Source organism: Apis mellifera, linkage group LG13, assembly GCF_003254395.2.
Source record: "Apis mellifera strain DH4 linkage group LG13, Amel_HAv3.1, whole genome shotgun sequence".
Classification (NCBI taxonomy): domain Eukaryota; kingdom Metazoa; phylum Arthropoda; class Insecta; order Hymenoptera; family Apidae; genus Apis; species Apis mellifera.
In genome coordinates this window covers 8,295,751-8,315,993 of record NC_037650.1, presented here as the reverse complement: position 1 = coordinate 8,315,993, position 20,243 = coordinate 8,295,751, and the positions used below count along the sequence as shown (strand labels likewise).

Here is a 20,243-nt window from a genome sequence, read left to right as displayed (position 1 = left end):
CTCCCTCTTTCTTAGAAAATTATGTACGATACCATTTTAAAATTATGATGAAATATACGGATGCTTTTGAATATGATCGAGAATTTGAGAATAAATCTGAAAGGTGAAGAAAAAGAAAGGTTTTTGGAAACTGGAATTATAATTTATATACATTATCAGCCAGTCAATTGAAAATAATTATTGGATATTATTTCAATTTTTTAAAAATAAGAAAGAAAGAGATGCATTCTTCGAAATTATTCTCCTAAATTATTCCGAATCATTGCAAATTAATACCAAAAAAAGAAAAAAATCGGCAAAATTCAATCTCTAAACGAACCGAAAAAACCTTTTTTTTCGCGAAAACGTGCGAACACGAAGATCCGAAAAAAATCCAATTATTCGTCTTCCATTGTTTCGAAACGAAAGTTTCTCCAAATGTTTTTAATAAACGTTCTCTCTGGGAGAGTGGCGATACCTGGGCCCCCGACCGTGGCCAGCCCATTATGCGGGCCACCTTCACTCCCACGATTTCGAGCAGGTTTTAACAACGATCGGTAAGTTGGGTGGGCGGGGCCCGTCCCGTGTTCACGGACGGCGCGCGAAAGTGTGCGAAAAAGTTAATTGAACTCCGCCGGTTTTCCACCCATACAATGGGAGCATTGTCCGCGCCTCGTCGCCCTCCCTAAGGGGTGTTTTATTGTGGGGGGCTGGAAACGGTGGTCGGCGTGGCCTGGCCACTCGAGATGGAAAATGGGCAAGGAATATTCATGGGCCAAGGCATGAAATCGGGGGGCGTGCTGCGAATAATCCACCTCGCCGTGGGACGAGATCTCGTGGATGCTGTTAAATTCGTCGCTTGACGCGACGATTTCACGGGGTGGAGGAGGGGGGTAAGTCTCGATGAGTATGCGTGAATTGATTCCTTCCTTCCTTCCTTCCTTCCTTCCTTCCTTCCTTTCTTTGACTTGTTTGAGTTTTAATCCTTACTTGGTGCTTTTTTACACGACTCGTTTAGATTACGATGGAACTGTACGAGCTCCAAACGTTTCTACAAATTGAATATTCTAAATTAAATCTCGTCACGCGGAGAAAATATAATTCAAATTCGAGTAAGAGATGAAAGGAAAAATGGAAAGATTAAAATTGTAATTAATTCGTAAATAATTTTAAATATTGATGATCGTATCGTTTCCTCGTATACACGGTGGAAAACATTTTATTATCTTCGACGGTCTTCCGTTTATGAAACGAGATACAGTGATTGGTTACAAGCGAATTGCAATTGGGAGGAACGAAATTTCATCGAATTTACGTACAAATTGAAGTTGATATCGGAGCTTGTTATTTAAATTTGGTAGCTCGATAGGTATTCGATAAAAACTGGCCTCCATTAGAGTTTCCAACCATGTTATCTGTTTCGGGATAGAAATTTCTTTTAATATTTCTTTTAATATTAAATGGTAAATCAAAACGTTACGTTTATTTAATTTAACACTTTCATTATTCAATATTTTTCTATCCTTCGCTTTCTATTATGTATTTATTTAACACATTTTCTTCAATTTTTTTTCTTCTTCAATATTTTAACCTTTAAATTGAAGTTCCATGTTCATTTACTATATTTCTTACGCTCCTTCATCGAATCAATAATTTCAAAAATTCGCGTACCATCATAAAATGAAAATCAATTTATATCAAATTCCTTCAAACAATTCCTCCTTCCCTATCCACGCCTTCATCTATCAATCCCAATCTTAGAAGAGAACTTCAATCCCTCATCTCTATTAATTTAATTATCTATCCAATCTCCATCCTGTCAGATCTTTCCAAGTTTCCTGTCCACCTCGAAAGAAAGAAAAAAAGAAACAGAAAGACATGGGACAAAAGAGCAATTCTCACGATCACCGTGAAATGTCTCGCGCGAGCGATTAGACGCAACGAGGAGGACGCTATGGAAATGGGATCGAATCGATCGAAAATCAAAAATGCTGGACGCGGGGAAAGTTTGGGCCGATTTTTCTTGCGAGTGAGGATCGTTGAAACGGCGTTGAGCCGGGTCAATTATTCCTTGGCTACTTGAGGGAGTATCCTCGTGCGTTGGAAGAGTCGCGCGACCAGAGGGCCGCATAGAAATACGTGGCCGCGACGAATCGTCGATTTCACGGCGACCGATGCGGCTTTTGCGCCCTTCTCCGCCCACGAGGACCGCGCTCTGTCCTGCGTTTTACAATGTGCCTTCGTTAAGAAGAGGCAGCTGCGACCGTTTCTTCCTTCTTAAAAATAGCCTCACCCTTGGCTTTCATTAAAATTTTGCCTTTGGACCACGGCTTTGCCAAAGTTCTTCCACCCCGGGCTCGTTACGTCGAGGAGAATTAAAGTAATTCCTTGGGTGGGTTGGTTGTTCGAATAGTTATTACGAGAATACCGGGAGAATTCGTATGAAATTTCCCGAAATTGGACTAAAGAGATTAAAGAACGAAGAACTTTAATTGGGGGGATGGGAGAGAAGGGGGAGGAGGTTTATTCTGAATGGCAACTTGGCCTATTTTCCATCGATTACTACGAATATTGAATGATAATAAGAACATCGTCGAGGATTTAAAATTCGACTCTGAAATTGCCTTCCCTCTAATTCAATCGAAAGTTGAGAATATCTTATATTTGTCCCATTAAAAACATTGTAAAAATAAAATTATCAAATCCGTAGAAACTCGAGAATCTTGAAGCAAACTGACTTTTTTAAAGTAATTCCTTCCTTCTTCGACCACGAAGATAAATTAGCGAATCCTAACTTGAGAAGAAAGCGTAACAGTAGCGTGGAACGAGGGTGAAACGGTCGAATTTTCACGGAATTTTTTCCATTGAGAGATCCACTCGCAGATTGAAAAAAAAGGAAAGAAAAGAAAAGGAAATTCAATCGACCGTTCGGACTCGATCGGACAATATACGCGGTGGAGCAAGATCATACGTGGTGGAATATCGTCACAAAGACGATGGAATACCCGGAGGAAACCGTGAAAAATCGAGAAACCCGGCCGAATCACGAGCGGATCGCATTTGGTAACTGGCAGAGTGAATTCACTCACTGTTAACCTTCCCCGATCTGAAAGAGCTTAAAACCGACTCTCTCTCCTGTTTGCCGTGGCGAAATCACCGTTTCCAAGGTGCGCGGAAATCGGTTGAATACAGATTCGAGACCCGTGACGGTCCCGGCCATCTTTCAAAGACGACCGAATCTAATCAGCTCGCTCGTCATCTGCCGATCTTTGATCTCCAGCTCTAGGAGGTTTCCAGTCTAGGAGGATAAGATATATTGGCCGGTTGCTGCGACTCTACTGAACTAAGAACTCTTCTGATTCAAGGAACAGAAACTTTTTAAAAAAAAATTTATAAATAAAGAATTGAAAAAATTTATCTCGAATTCTCTTAATCTAGTCTTTCCAAACATCTTTACCTCGTCGAAACATCAATCAGCACTTAACCCATCCAACTTGATCAGATTGATCTCAAGGTTAACCGTACAAAAAATTCGTCGATATCCCAATTTCGCGGAATAAAAATATATCTGATGATGGTGTAACACAATGGGAAAGGATTGCAAGCAAAAAATCGTGGAATCCTTGGGGCGAGATTAGGACTAGGGAAAAAATGGAAATTACCAGAATTACCTTGGAATCTCGCAAGAAGTATCCATCTTTCTCCCAGTTACTCAAAAACGATTCTGTTCTTGACTGATCATCGTCCACGTAAATACGAGGAGACGGTAGACTGGTTCACCAACTTGGTTTACAGCCAAGAAAAATTACTTTACAGCGTGCGTTGACAAAGAGCAGTCTCGACGAATTCGCTCCAACAGATACGAACACATTATTACGAATTGTCGAGCGCCATTGGCCGAGGATAATCGACAACCGTGACCGTATATCTCCGGAGTCTTGTGCAACTTTTATTGTCGTCTCTCTCTCCTTCGAGATGAGAGAGATCTCCGCAAGAAGAGGGGAAAAAAGAAGAAGAAGAAGAAGAAGAAGAACAGGAAAGAAGAGAGAGAGGAAAATAATATCTTTACGAGGGTTCAAACACCATTTCGCACATTTTTGCGCAACTTAGCCTCGCCTCGTATATCATTTTAACGAAAAACAGGAAAACAGGGAGGGTGGATGCGAGATGAAGGAGGCTGAACGTCTGAGAGGAGGGAAGGAGAAAGGTGAAAACACCAACACCATGGTCTGTTTGCGGACCTCCTAACGTTTCTGGCCATATTTCTGGCCATAAATACCACCAAGCCGTGGCCAAAATATGACAAGATGTACACTCCTCCGCTTTTCTTCGGATCCTCGGATCCAAAGTCGTTAGGGAGGATGTCCTCTCCACCGCTCCTGAGGAGAGATCGGCGTCCTTGAGGAAATCATCTTCTGCGGAAGCCTCGTCACGCCGATTTCCGGGGGTTGTTTTTAAGCGGTGCACCCCCCAGAGAGCGCTTCCGAAAGTTTCCATCGGAAGATAAGGGGCGATTTAAGTTTCACCGGTAGGAAAATTAGCGTGAAGATGAGGATTGGTCGTGTTCCGGGGTTTGAGGGTCGCTTTGTCGGAGCTACTGATGGGGTATGTAGAGTGATTTTTTTCCTTCTTCTTCTTCTTCTTCTTTTTTTAATGCTTCTACTTCGCTGTGTTTCCAAGTTTTCTTCTTATAAGTATTAATTCTCTCTTCAGACCGAAGGAATTTTTAATTTTACTTTGCTGTGATGAAACGCGATGAAGAGATTTTGAACGGGAATTCTTATGCCGCGGAGAAAATTAATCTTTATTTTTTAATAAGGGACAAGATTAAAAGATTTAACCTAACCTAACCTAACCTAGCCTAGCTTAGCGTAGCCTAACCTAACCTAACCTAGCCTAGCCTAGCCTAGCCTAGCCTAGCCTAGCCTAGCCTAGCCTAACTTAGCCTAGCCTAGACTAACCTAGCTTAACCTAACCTAACCTAACTTAACCAAAATTGAGAATCTTCTAGTGGATTCTATCTAGTAGAACTTAAGTTAATTCAAGAATCGAAATTCTTTAGTGAAAAAAAAATAAATTCAACATTCGTGATTGGTCTTAAAATTAGATTAGCTTATCAATTGATCATAAATATATGCGATGCAAGGGAATCGAAGGAATAGCCTTTTCATTCGTGATCATTTTTCGATAGTTTGATTTACGTCATCTCGATTCGACGAGACGTAAATCGTGATGTTGATATTACGGTTAATAACCTTATTTTCGTCGAGGAATAAAACAGGCCGCAGAACCGCGAATCCCGGAGGCTTTAGTGACTAGAGCGCAATTGCCTCCTGGCGCCTGCATAAATTACCATGCGATTTACATCATAGCCTTTACAACTGGATTCATGTACGGGGTGAATTGAAATGCAAACGTCGATTTTAAACGTGAAGTTCACGTGAAGTTCAAGGAGAGAAATTGATTAATTTGGCGTTAATAAAGAAGAGGGAATAAAAACTGAAGATGGTTCCTTATTGTTTATTTTTACACTTTTTTTTTTTAAGATTAAAATCGATAGATAGATTCAACTCCAAAATTTTTCGATAGCTTCTCTGAAAATTTAAACAAATACATTTTTATTTTTACTTAATTTTCGAAAGTTTCAAAAACGACAAATATATCGGTTTCATTCAAAGAATATTTGTAATTCATGGTACACATTATGCGCAAAAGCCACAATCGTTGAACAACTAACGATCAATTTTGGGCTCGCTCAAATCAACGTATTTCGCATTTAACAATGGGATTAAATTGTATGAACCGTATGTAGATGATTCGATATAATCCTTTTCTTTCTGTACTCTCGGCTTGATTGATTTATATTCCGGTGTTTTATTGATATTAATAAATACCGTGAAAGCTGCTTGTACATCGTTCCAGTGATCAACCTTCATTATGTGAAAATTTATCGATTTATATCTATAGCAAAAAATTATCCAGCTTCCGCAAAAAAAAAAAAAAAAAAAAAAAATAAGGGAGATAATAAACGATTTAATATGACTTTTAATAAAGAATATTTTTTTTTAATAAAAATTCATAGAAAATAATACTAATTGAAGTTGAAAAAAGAATATATCGTCTATAAATTAATTTTTTTAAAAAATACTTAGATTGAACAAAATTTTTGAATCTCATTCAACAATCTTCCCTTTGTTCCCTATTTTATTTTAAAGTTTCTTCAATATAGTACGATTTCAAAAATATTGAAAGAAAATTAAAAATTTAGATTTCCAAACTCTTCGTCAAATATTTCCTCGATAACGATTAAAATTAAAAATTAGAAATAAAAATGAAACTATCAAAATTATAATTTGCAAAAAAATGAAAGGAGCTACCAGTTGTTCATCTACTCTTTGAAACAATATCTTTCAAAAGTAACAGTAAATCATGCATAATGCGTATCACAATATGAAGAAGTCAAAATCGACAAATCCTTCTAATACCTATATTCTTCTCGGGCGGTCGTTTCTAAAGCTTTCCTTTAACCCTTTCCTTTCTCCATTCGGAAGCAACCAACGAATCCATCTCTCAACTCAAGCACAATCCAAGTTTCAAAGTATCGAAGCTTTTCCAAGAAATTAGCGGTAAAGTCACCATTTTCATGGAAGTTAATCCGTCCAGGCCTCGCCGCAAATCCCATAAATCAGCACGTTGTGCTGTATTTCGAAATCAAACTCGATAGACATATCTGAATGGACGTAGCGCGTGGCGAACTACGATAAATCTCATTCACGTGCGAGATTGCTATCTTTCTTACTCTTATCCTCATGTAACCGACCTGCTAGATCTACGAATCTTATTAATAACGAATCTTCGCTAATTCCTTAAGGATTTCATTATTCATTTAACCTTGGCGGAGCTCAGTTATAAATCGGCCATTTTGTCCGCTCATTTTACAACTCCAACAACTCTTTCGTTCTCATCTTTCGAACAAGCATTCGCTTCAAAGCTTCCTACACGATTGTGGACATTAAAAAGGGATTCCTTTAACGGAACCGAGAAAACGGTAGCCAGGATACTGGTTATACAGTAACGTGCCAAGTCAATCAGTGGAAATCGCTTTCTCCTTGTAAGATTGTTATGGAACGATTAAGAAGAACTTACTTAACTCCTAAGAAGAGTTAATTGGAGGTACCGTGTTTTCTCGAAATTTCGATAGCAATTCGACCTGGTCAAGGACGGAGGAATTTGAATAAACGCGACCGCTTCTCATATTGAGTTGGTAGTTGATGAAGTGACCGGTAGACGGCGTAAGATACCGTCTTCCATTAATTTAGGTTAGTTTTAGAATTGTAAAGCGATTTTTTGCGAATAACTGTTAAATCAAGGTTAGAATATTATTATTTAATTTTATATATATTTATTTGTTACAGATCAGAAGTTAACGATCTTGTGATCAAGATTAAAAGCAAAGAAGTTTGTAAAGTTTTCTGGTAAGTTTTAATTTACATCACAATCTTGGTAAATGAATTAATTATTTAATACAGTAATGTTTCTTGTACGATCATGTTATATACTTTCACTTTACTTCGCTCTTAATTATTTACTTTGCAAAAAACTCGTCGTGTTATTACGTAAAACAATTATTCTCAATTTAATTACACTAAAAATAATTCGTCTTTAATCATATAAGTGTAATTTTATCAGAAACGTAATACGAAAAATCGATCACGCTTTATATTCGTAACATACGTTACAAATTATAGATGAAACTTGAATTATCTAATTTAAAAATTGCAATTATCGCGAGGATAAATTTCCCCACAGATCCCTCTCGATAATTCGATCGATCAAGCGTTATGCAACGTCCTTCACGATAAAACGTAATTTTCCAAAAGTCGTTACTTCGCAACACGCAAGCGGATGGAATTTAAAATTACAAATATCGAGATTCCACCGTTGGACGATCGTTGGACACTTTCGAGATTTTCTCGCCGTTGATGCTCGCGTTTCTTACCTCGATTCCACGAGGAGTTTCTTCTTCTTCTCCCCTTTATTTTTCACCGGTGGCCGAAGCAAAAGGGGGGCGTTCATTGTTCGGGGCTTACCCGGCGGAAACAAATGACCGGGCGCGTAAAGTTGGTAGCAAAAAGCATCGGGTTCCTTCGTTAAAACTAATATATGTCACCATTATTTTTAATAACGCAAAAAAGGTAAGAACCATCCGAGAGCCGAGTAATGGGGAACTTTCTGCGAGTTGTTTCCTTCCGAAGCCTCACCCTCGCTTCTCTCTTACTCTTTTCCTTGTCTTCCTCGTCTTTTTTTTCTGGTATTTTTCTCCCATCCTCCTCCCCCCCCCCCTTTTTTTTCTTTCGCTTAGTTTCTTACTTTCGTCGGGCGAAAGAAGGAGCAGATGGTAGCTCGGTTAACGAACCTCGACAGATCTATGGATCAAGGGCCGTTTTATCGCGCGATTTTTATGCATCGTTGGTGTAATTAATAGAGACTGGAGGAGAGAGGGGGGGGGGGAATTGAGGATTGGATTGCTTCGTGGTTTCAATAATATTTAATTGATACGCTGGATCGGATACTGTTTCGAGATGTTTCTCGTTTCTGTTGCTTTTCGTTTGACGGTTGATTATTTTATTATATTCTGTTTACTTTAAAAAAAAAAATACATTATAAAGAGAGGTTAAATACCGAGTTTTCGTTTGCGAAAGTTTCCGATATCGAACCTTATTACGAAAGATACCGCTTCGAATATTACACGTTTTATTATAAAAAATAATTTCGGATAAAGTCGAGTTAAAACGCAAAGTTTCAATATTGAACTTTGCAATATCAAAATATTAAATATAAACTGAAACATTCAATCCGATATTTTCAGACTTATTTTCAGAACATATTTCATTAGTAACGATCAACGATATTCTACCTTTATTCCCTCTTCCTTTGCACCACTTTTAACTCTCTTCGAGACGATAACGTGATAACTTATCTATAAATTCTCATTCTTTCGATATTAAAACGATAATAAAAAACCCAGTACCGATATATATATATATATATTAATATATATATATTAATATATATATATATTAATATATATATTTTACATTAATATTATACATTATATATATATTATACATTAATATATATATATATATTAATTTATCTTTCCTCGTTATTATTTTCGCTCGCAAACGAAGAAAGATTTGTCCCGAGAAAGGCCAAGAGAATAAAACGAAAGGTTATTTGCGTGCACGCGAAAAGAAATCGCTTCATTAAAACGATTTCACTTAAAAAAATATAGTTTGGGCAGCGAGCACGCATGATCATTACACGGCAAATTATAGCCAATTAACGGGCTAATTATGAATTCGAGGGACTCGCAGCACCCCTCGTGTGTAGATATCGTGCCTCGTCCTACGGGACGCACCACCCACGGTGCAATCAATTTCCCCGCGTGCCAGAATCGCGAGAGGCCTTTTTTTTTTCTTTCTCTCTCTCTTTTTTTTTCCCCCTCCCCCTCCTCTCTTTTTTCTTTTTCTCTCCTCGCCATCACGTACGTAACCATCGCACGGAGGAGGAGATGGCGCGGTATCCACCCAGGACGAGTTTTACGTCTCTATTAAGGCGGTCGCAGTGGACGCGACGGCGTAACTCGGCTGTCAGGCTAATCTGCTTAATGGGTCTCGTGCACGACGATATTGCGTTGCCCAAATGCGGATCCTCACGCAATTTCCTCCTCTCGAGGGGCAGCTGCTTATTGCTGGCCAAAGAAATTCAGAGATACGCGATGGAATTATAGGGGAATGTTGTTAACGGGTCTCAACATTAACACGTGGACCTGAAAAAAAATCACGCGCGCGAAGATAAATGTTATCACAATTTTATGATCATTATGAATACGAAGGTGCATAAATGTATATCAATTTGTCAATATTTTTCTTATAATGTATATACAATGTATGGATGTTATTACAGGTTAGAACGAATCGAATCCATTTCATTATTATATGTAGAAACTCATCTAAAAATTCAAAGATACTCATCTAAAAATTCAAAAATAATTCAAAAATTCAACGATGGATGTTATTATATATTGAATCGAATCCATCTCATTATTATATCATTTTGTACACATTTCATACCAATGTAGAAACTCATTCAAAAATTCAAAGATACTCATCTAAAAATTCAAAAATAATTCAAAAATTCAACGATGGATGTTATTATACATTAGAACGAATCGAATCCATCTCATTATTATATCATTTTGTACACATTTCATACGAATGTAGAAATTCATTCAAAGATACTCATCTAAAAATTCAAAAATAATTCAAAAATTCAACGATGGATGTTATTATATATTAAAACGAATCGAATCCATCTCATTATTATATCATTTTGTAAACATTTCATACGAATGTAGAAACTCATTCAAAAATTCAAAGATACTCATCTAAAAATTCAAAAATAATTCAAAAATTCAATAATGGATGTTAATATATTAAAATGAATCGAATCCATTTCATTATTATATCATTTTGTACACATTTCATACGAATGTAGAAACTCATCCAAAAATTCAAAGATACTCATCTAAAAATTCAAAAATAATTCAAAAATTCAATAATGGATGTTAATATATTAAAACGAATCGAATCCATCTCGTTATTATATCATTTTGTACACATTTCATACGAATGTAGAAACTCATCTAAAAATTCAAAGATACTTATCTAAAAATTCGAAAATAATTCAAAAATTCAACGATGGATGTTATTATATATTAAAACGAATCGAATCCATCTCATTATTATATCATTTCATACGAATGTAGAAACTCATCCAAAAATTCAAAAATAAGCGATGGAATTATAAGGGAATGTTGTTAACAGGTTTCAACATTAACACGTGTGAAAAAATCACACGCGTGAAGACGCAAAGATAAATGTTATCACAATTTTATGATCATTATGAATACGAATTATATCATTTTGTACAAATTTCATACGAAATTCATCCAAATCCAAAACTTTCCATCCTTTTTCGTCATCCTAATCACCAATCACTGTTCACTTACTTTTTTCTCCCCGCCAGCGTCGCCCGAGGCGATCGCAGATAAAAATCAAAGGTCACGGATCTCGAGTTTCGCCACCCATCCATATTCATGAAACCGAGAGCGCTCTCGAGTTTTATCTCAATTTGAACATGGGCTGGTTCGCGCAACAAATCAATTTCCCCACGCGGATATATTGGAAAGGTGTATCGAGAAGCTTGTACACACCGTTCGAGCTCGGTGTGTACAAGCCCTCGCTCCCTTCCATTCTTTCACGTCCCGCATTCGGTTACCCGCTTCGTTCCGCGTCGAAGCAGGAAGAATACTCGCGAGTATTCGAAGCCCACGCCTGTGTCCTCTTTGTCAGCGACGACGTCGCAATTATTTCGCTGCCACCGTAGATGGTAACGCCACGGTTTGAGTTAGGAGACGCTCGAGGGAGGCTGCCCTCGCGTGTCTGCCTCGTATATCTTATTTTCTCAGCAGCATCCGTTTGCTCGCGCATGGGACTCGTTTCCAGGAGGAGGAAGTCGGCCGCCTTCTTCCGTTTCGAGACGATCGTCGGTTAAATTGAACTGGAGAATTCTTTCTGGAAATGAAATTATCGAGGGAAGAAATGACGATAGTTGTGTTCGTTCCTGGATTGGAGAGCGAGAAAAGATTGGTTTATTCGAAGCTAGGAATGGATGTTGTTGTTTTGGGTTCGAAGGATCGATGGAGAAGGTTAGTAATTTGAATTTTGACAAGGTATGATTTCTTGTTTCGATTAATTTAAACTGTGATGGATATTAATTCCTAATAAAAAAATTTATTCCTAATAATTAATTCCTAATAAGTGGAATTCCTAATAATTTTAGAGATTATTTTGAAGATAATTTTTAAGTAAAAATTTTAATTAAAATTATTTCTTGGGGAAAGATTGTTAAAATTCCTGTTGATAAAATTCTGGAGAAATCTGAATGAATATAAAATTTGATATACAAAAATGTTAGTTGATGTTTATTTATTAAGTTAGAAGCAATTTAATTTCGCGTTGGTTGAAGCGAGACAGAGACAATGACGTGCGCGCCACACCGTGGCGCGACAGCGTAACTAGGATAAGACTATCTCACTTTATCTCCATCTTGCTTGGTCAAACGTAATTTCTCTATAACTCAATAAATAAAGGAGTCTACTCTCGATGGACATTTTTTTTTATAAAAATTTTTATGTTCGTTTTAATCTTTAGAATTGAATCTTCAAAAATCTCTTACTAATTTATACTAATATTGTATGAATGAAGAAAGAATAAATAAGAAAATTTTAATAAATTAAAATTAAGTTTTTGATTCATCGAAATGATTATATTTTTGATCTTTAAATATCAACAAAAAATTATTATAAACAATTATATAATATTTACAAGAAACTGCAAGAAATTTTAATCTACTTGATGTATTTTTATTTTTCTGTTTAATTAAATTGAAATCAAAAAAGAAAAAAAAAATCATAAAAGATGGAGGAGAAAAAAATGAAACACTGCGCCTAGGAAATCTTCTCGAAGTACGATGGGATCGATCGATAACTCCAAAGAGATTAGACCGCGGGATGAAGAGATCAATATTTTCTTTTTTTTTCTAAATCACGCGTTAAAGCCCCAGCCACGAGGTCACGTTCGCCACGAGAGTTTATCAATTTGTATGAATTACTTGACGTGAATACGCCCGCATAAGAGGGGGACATTACAAGAACTCGGTTGAATGTCCAACGCCCCCATAATGGCCGTGGATGGAACGTTGCACCTGGCACACAGATCGAAGTTCACGCGTAGACCTCATTCCATTCCCATCGTACATTTACGGCCCACGTGTATTTATTGGATCGATAAACAACGATTAAACGTGCTATTTATTACTCGCTACACGTGAAATATTCCGCGCTTTATTCTTTCCTCTTTGTTCAAACATGAATTAATCTCGATTCTTGGATGTTGCGATATTTTCTTTATGGATATTTGTTTAAGATTGAGAGATGCTGGTGAGTTGAGTATGGAAGATGCAGCAAAGTGCATATAGAGGATTTTAATTTTTGTTCGAAAATGTTCGTTTTATATCAATTAAATGCTCCATATATTCGAGCAAAAAAAAAAAAAAGAATTCTCGAAAAGAATAATAAAAGGCAGGGTAAAACCAAGTAATCCAATAACTCGCCAAACAATTTCTGCTCGCCTTATCCGGACCATGAAATTGCCAAACTCTGAGTCCTCGAACTTAATCCGTTTAACGGATGGAGCCAAGCCTTTCGTTGCTTCCATCGATTCGATCGAGACGATAAAAATTTCCCGCTGCAAAAGAGCGTCGTCGTTGCATTATCCTCGAAAATTGCATCGTCCTCTGCAGGCCTGCCAACGGCAGACGAGCAATTTCCAAGACGTTTCACCGACGGTCACCCTTTGTTGAATGTTCGTCGCGCAATTTTCCCCAACAAATATGCAATAGGATTTCAAGCGTGAAACAAAATGGCGTAGGCAGATATATATATATATGAATAGAACGAATAGAACGATAACGCTTGAGGATACAGATAAAAGAGATGAGAGGGCGGGTAAATGTCCCTTTGGACATTTTACTTTCCATAGCATAGCACGGTATTCGCATAATTAACCCGATGATGAAAAAAAAAATCATTGTGCGCCATATGCCGCGCGTAAAGGGTAAACTGCGAAGCGGATAGACCAGTATGTGCCTCGTTTCTCAGCTTCGAGGTACATTAAACCCTTGCTTGCGCTATCACGCGGCAACAGCTGCTACGCGCAGCTTGCTATCGTCGCATCTCGTTAATCCGTAACCCTGGCGCGACTCTCTCCCGTCAAGTCCTCCCTTCGAGTTCGATACGCCAATCACGTAGCCGGGGAATAACGTGGAAAGGGGGTGTCGGATGAAATAGAAGCGAAAAATTAAATTTTCGCTCCTTTTAATTAACAAAAAAAAAAAAAATATTCATTCAAATAAAACTTCAATCCCCCCAAGAAACGATACTTTCAAACAATTAATTTTTTAGAAAGAAACAAATGATCAAGTCTTTCTCTTCCCCCCTCGAGCCGTTTCAATCTCCTTTCTAGACGACAATGGACCGTGTCCACCTGTTCTCAGAGGCGTCAACGAGCGTCTTATTGCACGAAGAAAGAAAGAAATCTGTGGGCAAACAAAGCGCCCGCGACGATCACTCCGGCGACTCATAGAGACTCATAGAGGCTCATAGAAGACGCGGGGAAGAGGGAAGGGTGGTGGGTGAGGATTGAACCGGTGGAACGAGGCATCTAAATCACGGCCGACGTCAGCGGCCGTAACAATGGACGTCACACGCATCCATCTTATTAACGGATGTTAATCATGTCTTCAGCAACGCGTCGTCCGAGGCATTACCTTCGCGACCACCTTGGTCGCGCATTGTTCGCCGCGGGTTGAACCGAACGGAGCCGCCAACCCACCCCACCCCTTCGAGGCTCCCTCCCTCCCCCCTCCCCTCCCCCCTCCCCTCCCCTCCCCTTGTAATAAGATACTCTCGCCATCTTCGTATGTAAATGGTGCCCATTCATTACGTTCCGGGCTGAATGATTGGGCCCTTTGTGGGAATCTTTTCACGACAAAAGCCGTATCATCGCTTAGGGAGGCCGCGGACAACCGGGCACCGGGAATAATATTTGCGCGGCCTTACCGGAATCGAGGTCGATCCGTGTGCGGTTGGTCTCCCGCCTCACCTGGTTTCCTCCCCTACTACGTTTCGCAACATAGATTTCCGGTGTTGCCGGGACACACGCAGTCTCTTCTATTTCGCGGAACTCGATCAAACGGGATTTATGAGGAATTTTACGGTTTTTTTTTATTTCTTTCCGTTTCATGGGACCAGAGAGATTCGGTTTTTATCCGGAGATTATTGGATTCTGGGAATTCTAATGGGATTGAAAATAAAACAATAACTTGCAGTTTTTGATTCTTAATTATTGTGGATGATGGAGTTGTTTGAGATGTCGTAGAATTGTGTTAAAAGTGAGGTTAGGATATGGAGGATTTTCGATAAAAATAATGTAGCTGAGTTGAAGTATCATTGTTTATGACATGTTTTTTTTATACACTTTGAAAGCAAAGATTTAAATATGAAATTCTGACGATTTGATAAAAACTGATGATTTTTGAAATATGAAATATTTCACTTTGTATCTAAATTCAATGATCGTCTTAAACACTTAGCAATCCACATAATGGAGAAAAGATAAAAAGACAAGCTTTTTGCTTTTAAGATAAACGTGATTCGGTTTTTATCTGGAGATTATTGGATTCTGGGAATTCTAATGGGATTTTCAATCTTAATGGGATTGAAAATGAGACAATAAGATTGCAGATTTTGATCCTTAATTATTGTGGATGACGGAGTTGTAATTGAGATATCGTAGGATTGTATTAAAAGTGAGGTTAGAATATGGAGGATTTCGATAAAAATAATGTAGCCGAGTTGAAGTATCATTGTTTATGACATGTTTTTTTTATACACTTCGAAAGCAAAGATTTAAATATGAAATTCTGACGATTTGATAAAAACTGATGATTTTTGAAATATGAAATATTTCACTTTGTATCTAAATTCAATGATCGTTTTAAACACTTAGCAATCCACATAATGGAGAAAAGATAAAAAGACAAGCTTTTTGCTTTTAAGATAAACGTGATTCGGTTTTTATCTGGAGATTATTGGATTCTGGGAATTCTAATGGGATTTTCAATCCTAATGGGATTGAAAATGAGACAACTTGCAGATTTTGGTCCTTAATTATTGTGGATGATGGAGTTGTAATTGAGATGTCGTAGGATTGTGTTAAAAGTGAGGTTAGGATATCAAGGATTTTCGATAAAAATAATGTAGCTGAGTTGAAGTATCATTGTTTATGACATGTTTTTTTTTTATACACTTTGAAAACAAAGATTTAAATATGAAATTCTGACGATTTGATAAAAACTGATGATTTTTGAAATATGAAATATTTCACTTTGTATCTAAATTCAATGATCGTCTTAAACACTTAGCAATCCACATAATGGAGAAAAGATAAAAAGACAAGCTTTTTGCTTTTAAGATAAACGTGATTGACGCGTGACTTATATTATTCGATAAATATTAAGAGAGAGATAGAAGTGATTCTTAAAATTCACGACGATTTTTCCTTTTCTTCCTTCTTGGAAAGGTCTGAAAGAACAGGTGTATATAGTTAGAAGAGTGGATGGTTAGTCGAACTTTGACCTCATAATGCATAGAATGTTCCTACACATACGTGTGATCGTGCGCGAGTGTTGGAGCTCGAACAGGTTTGATGAGAAGCATTAAGACGCGATGGGCCTCGAAGGTGTCGATTAGCCACACCTCGTAAAAATGAATGCCAATTTCACTAATCGATGATTCGATTAACTCTCGATAAAACGAGCTTGGCATGATTGTGTCGTTGATAAAAGCGCTTGAAAGCCTTTCATTGGTTCAATGCTTTATTATTCTTTTTTTTTTTAAATACATATCATGATGCACATTCATTCGATACATCAAGTTGAAAAATTTCAAAAGAATTTTATATTAAAAGATACGCTTTAAATCTAGCGTTTGATTTAATTTTATTTGAATATTATTTCAGCAATTTCCAAGATAAAAAAATGTAAAGCGAAAGATGAAAATTGACAATACAACTAATTAACGAGCACCGTTGTATTCGTTAAAATTTCAAGTCATGACTGCCATCTATATTCGATATCCCTCTCAACAAACGCGTCTTCTCTCAAACAGCACAGTGACATCTAATGGACATTTCAAAGATATCTGTGATAACCTCCTACAAAGCTTACAAAGATGTCTTTCAAACAGTCTTATATTACAAACCAGAAAAACTGATTAACCTATAGATAAACCCATCTTAATCTTAACCTACAGCGCATATAAATTATATAGAAACTTGCTTTGTCTCACTAAAAAAAAAAAGTTTATCAATGAATATTTTATACAATATTCAAACAAAATTACATCCCAAAAATCAGACTGATTTTTCGTATTAAATCACAAAACACTGCCAGACATTAATAGATACAAAAATGAACGTCTTTAAAATATTCTTCTAACACGTTTTAAATCATTCTCTCTTTTAATCCCTTTCGTGTATATCCCCATTCAACTCTATCTCGCGTAAAACGTTCAAGAGGTTTTCTCGCTAAATTCATGACAAGTTGTTAAAAAAAAGAAGAGAAAAAAAGCTCCACTATATAACCGCAATCGTACGTCGAATTTTCACACCGGAGTGGCTCTCTCTCTCCACTTCGCGGTCAAGTGGACCTTTCAAAAGCATCTGGCCGTTGTTTCTCGTCCATCAAAGCAGCAAACGAGTTTAGACTCGCTTCGAGGAATTTGTTCGGGACACGCGAGCGCGTTTTGTCTTCGGGGCGTCGTTGGATCTTGACTCGAGTCTCGAGTTGGCGCGCGCGCGCGCGCGCGTGTGCATTCTTCGAGGCGAGCACCCACGTTCCCTCCGTCCTCCTCCGAGAGATGCGAAATGCTTCCACACAGACGTTTTATGTTTTATGCGAGTTGTGCGCAGCTGCCCGTTACCGACACCCCCGCAACTCAATATTCAAATTAGCGGACGGGACCGAGGCGCCCCCCTCCCCCTCACCCCCCGCGTCTCGATGGCGTAATGAGAAAAAAGTCGTGGGCCAGCGAAATATTATCATAATGACGTTCGTAGGTGGGAAGCGTGTTCCCTCCCCCCCCCCCCCTGCGAAAATCAACGGGAGACGTATCAATTTCAACTTGGTTCCTCGCTTACCTTTTTTTTTCTTCTTTTTTTTCTTCGTTATTAATTTCGTTTGACCGTGGCCGTATCGTGCACGGTATCGTGTATCGTATCGACGAACAATGCTAACTTCTTTGGAATTATTTTGAAACTTTGGGGAAAGGAGAGGGTTATTACGTTGGATCGGTTCGAAAAATCTCCTTTTTTTTTAACAAGCATTATTAATTTTGTCAAATTCTTTTCACAATCTAGATATATGCTAAGTTATAACACGAATTTTATATTTGTATTGTATGTTGGAACAAAATTATTGGATAAGAAAATTTATAATACCAAAGAGTTAACTCTGATCCAATTCCACGGAATTGCAAAAAGAATCAATCTCAAACCTATCCTGGCTTGCCCTCGCCCCTCCACAAACGCGAATAAGAAACCGAGCGAGAAAAAGAAGAAAAGAAAAAAAGAAATCGCCCCAAAAAGAGAAAGAGAAAAAAAAAAATCTGAGACCTCCCATAATCTGGTCGAAAAAACGATTCGAAACCCATCTCTACCTCCATCATCCCAACCCGTCTAACCTAGAACTCTGACGTTTCCTTTCGTCGCGAGCACGCGACGTCCAAGCGGGCCTCCTCCCGATTAAAGCCGATCCCCCCCCCCCCCTCCCCTAAAAGAAGAAGTGGTGTAGAATCGTGGCGGCAGCTGGAACGTGGTGCGTTTTAGTTAAGCCCGGGCCCAGATTTTCGAGAGGCGTCGCCCATAAGGGGCGGAAGGGTGTCAGCCACACTTTGGGTGGTCCCGCGACTCCCGCAGGATTAATCGGCCACGTCTCGGGGACGCGATGTATAAATTGGGCCCCGGCCCCCTTCCATCGGGGTCGCGAGCCTCTCGCTGGATTACAAATGCCCCGCTCCTTCGGTCCTTAACATCATTGTAGATGGATATCTCAATGCATGGATCGGCGAACGATCGCTCCCGGTCTTCCGTCGACTTTGATCGAGCTGCCGTTGGGGGAACCGTGAAACAGGGGGTCCTCCGCTCCTGGCCACCCCACCGAAGAGAGGGGGAGGAGGACGCTTCTGGCTTACGCTTTTTACGCGCCCAATCCTTTGCCGCATTCCATCCACAGAAAATTCCTCGGGATTTTGAAGGGGGACGGAATTTATGTTCCAATTTACTAAATATATCCGGGATGGTCTTCCTATTTCCAGAGGGATGGTGGTGGAGATAGTCGCGAAAAGGTGTTTCGAAGATGAGATGATTTTTTTTCTTGGAATGGAATGGAATGTACTCAAATTAATCTTTTCTTGATCGAATCTTGGTAGGTTATTTTTCTTTGAAGATTTTGAATTATGAATTATTTCTTTTTCTTTGTATAATTTATCATTCTATTTTTAAGCAATACGATCATCAGAAAGATAAAAATTTCTTCAATTTATTTATTGATTGGTTAGAAGAATGTATGTTTCAATAGTGGCGTGTTTAATTTAAGACAGAGACCGCGCAATTTCATGCGCGTTAGACGTTAAAGAGCGGCATCACTCTCGATTTTATCAGTTGTGGCCGTCGAGAGATCACTTCTGATCTTCCCTCGATTTCTATTCAATTGACTTGGCCACTGTTCTCACGTGCATCGTTCCATAAAATGATGGAATCCGAGCAAACTGCATTTTAAAAAGCGAATTTGAAAAAACGAAGATTCTTAACTAATTTAATTTCTGTTGAATTTAATCGTCCGCTTTATCGGAGGAGGATTCGTGACTCGCTTGTCAAGCGAAAACGTTGAGTTCAAAGTAAGGAGAGTTAAGTATATCCGATGATTCTTTCATTCGATTTTATCCAAGATGCAAGAAATAATTAAATTTCTTATTTGCCTTGTAATTTTTCAGAATCAGATAATATCTGATGAAAAATTTCCAAACTTCTGTATTCTTCTTTCTTATATTGATGGAAAGACTATTGCACCCAATAATATTACTTTTTGAAGAATCTCGAATTATTTTTTTACTATCTGGCAATACGATCGCACCAAATTCAATACACTTTATTCTGTTTCAATGCCCCCATGCCATCCAGAAAATTCGAAGCTCCTCAAAACTGTCAACCACAAAGGAACTTTTCCAATTTTGGAAATAGATGGAAGTCTGAGAATTGGAGTGGAAAAATCGTATTTCAATTCAAACCGAATAGAACATTCACATGCAAATGTACAATCTTATTCACCTCACTTTGGAAATTCGATGTAACTTTGTTTGAATTATTGATTGAAACTGTTATTCGAAATATAATCAATTTTTAGGTTAAGTGCAGATCGAGCATAATACAATTATCTTTCTTCTTCGAATTATCGATCAATTTTTAGGTTAGATGCAGATCGAGCATAATACAATTATCTTTCTTCTTCGAATTATCGAT

At 38.1% G+C, this 20,243-nt stretch overlaps 1 protein-coding gene across 4 annotated transcripts in view; it reads left to right on the top strand.

The window, feature by feature from the left end:
- The window catches only part of LOC102655449, a 297,465-nt gene that overhangs the window by 261,534 nt on the left and 15,688 nt on the right, over positions 1-20,243 (top strand). For all 4 annotated transcript variants that reach the window (XR_003305984.1, XR_003305986.1, XR_003305985.1 and 1 more), the window contains one exon: positions 7,395-7,454. Coding sequence is in view for 1 of the 4 variants with exons in the window: in XM_026444803.1 (XP_026300588.1) it covers position 7,395 (1 nt within the window). In the remaining 3 variants the exon portion in view is untranslated. The remainder of the gene's footprint in view (positions 1-7,394; positions 7,455-20,243) is intronic.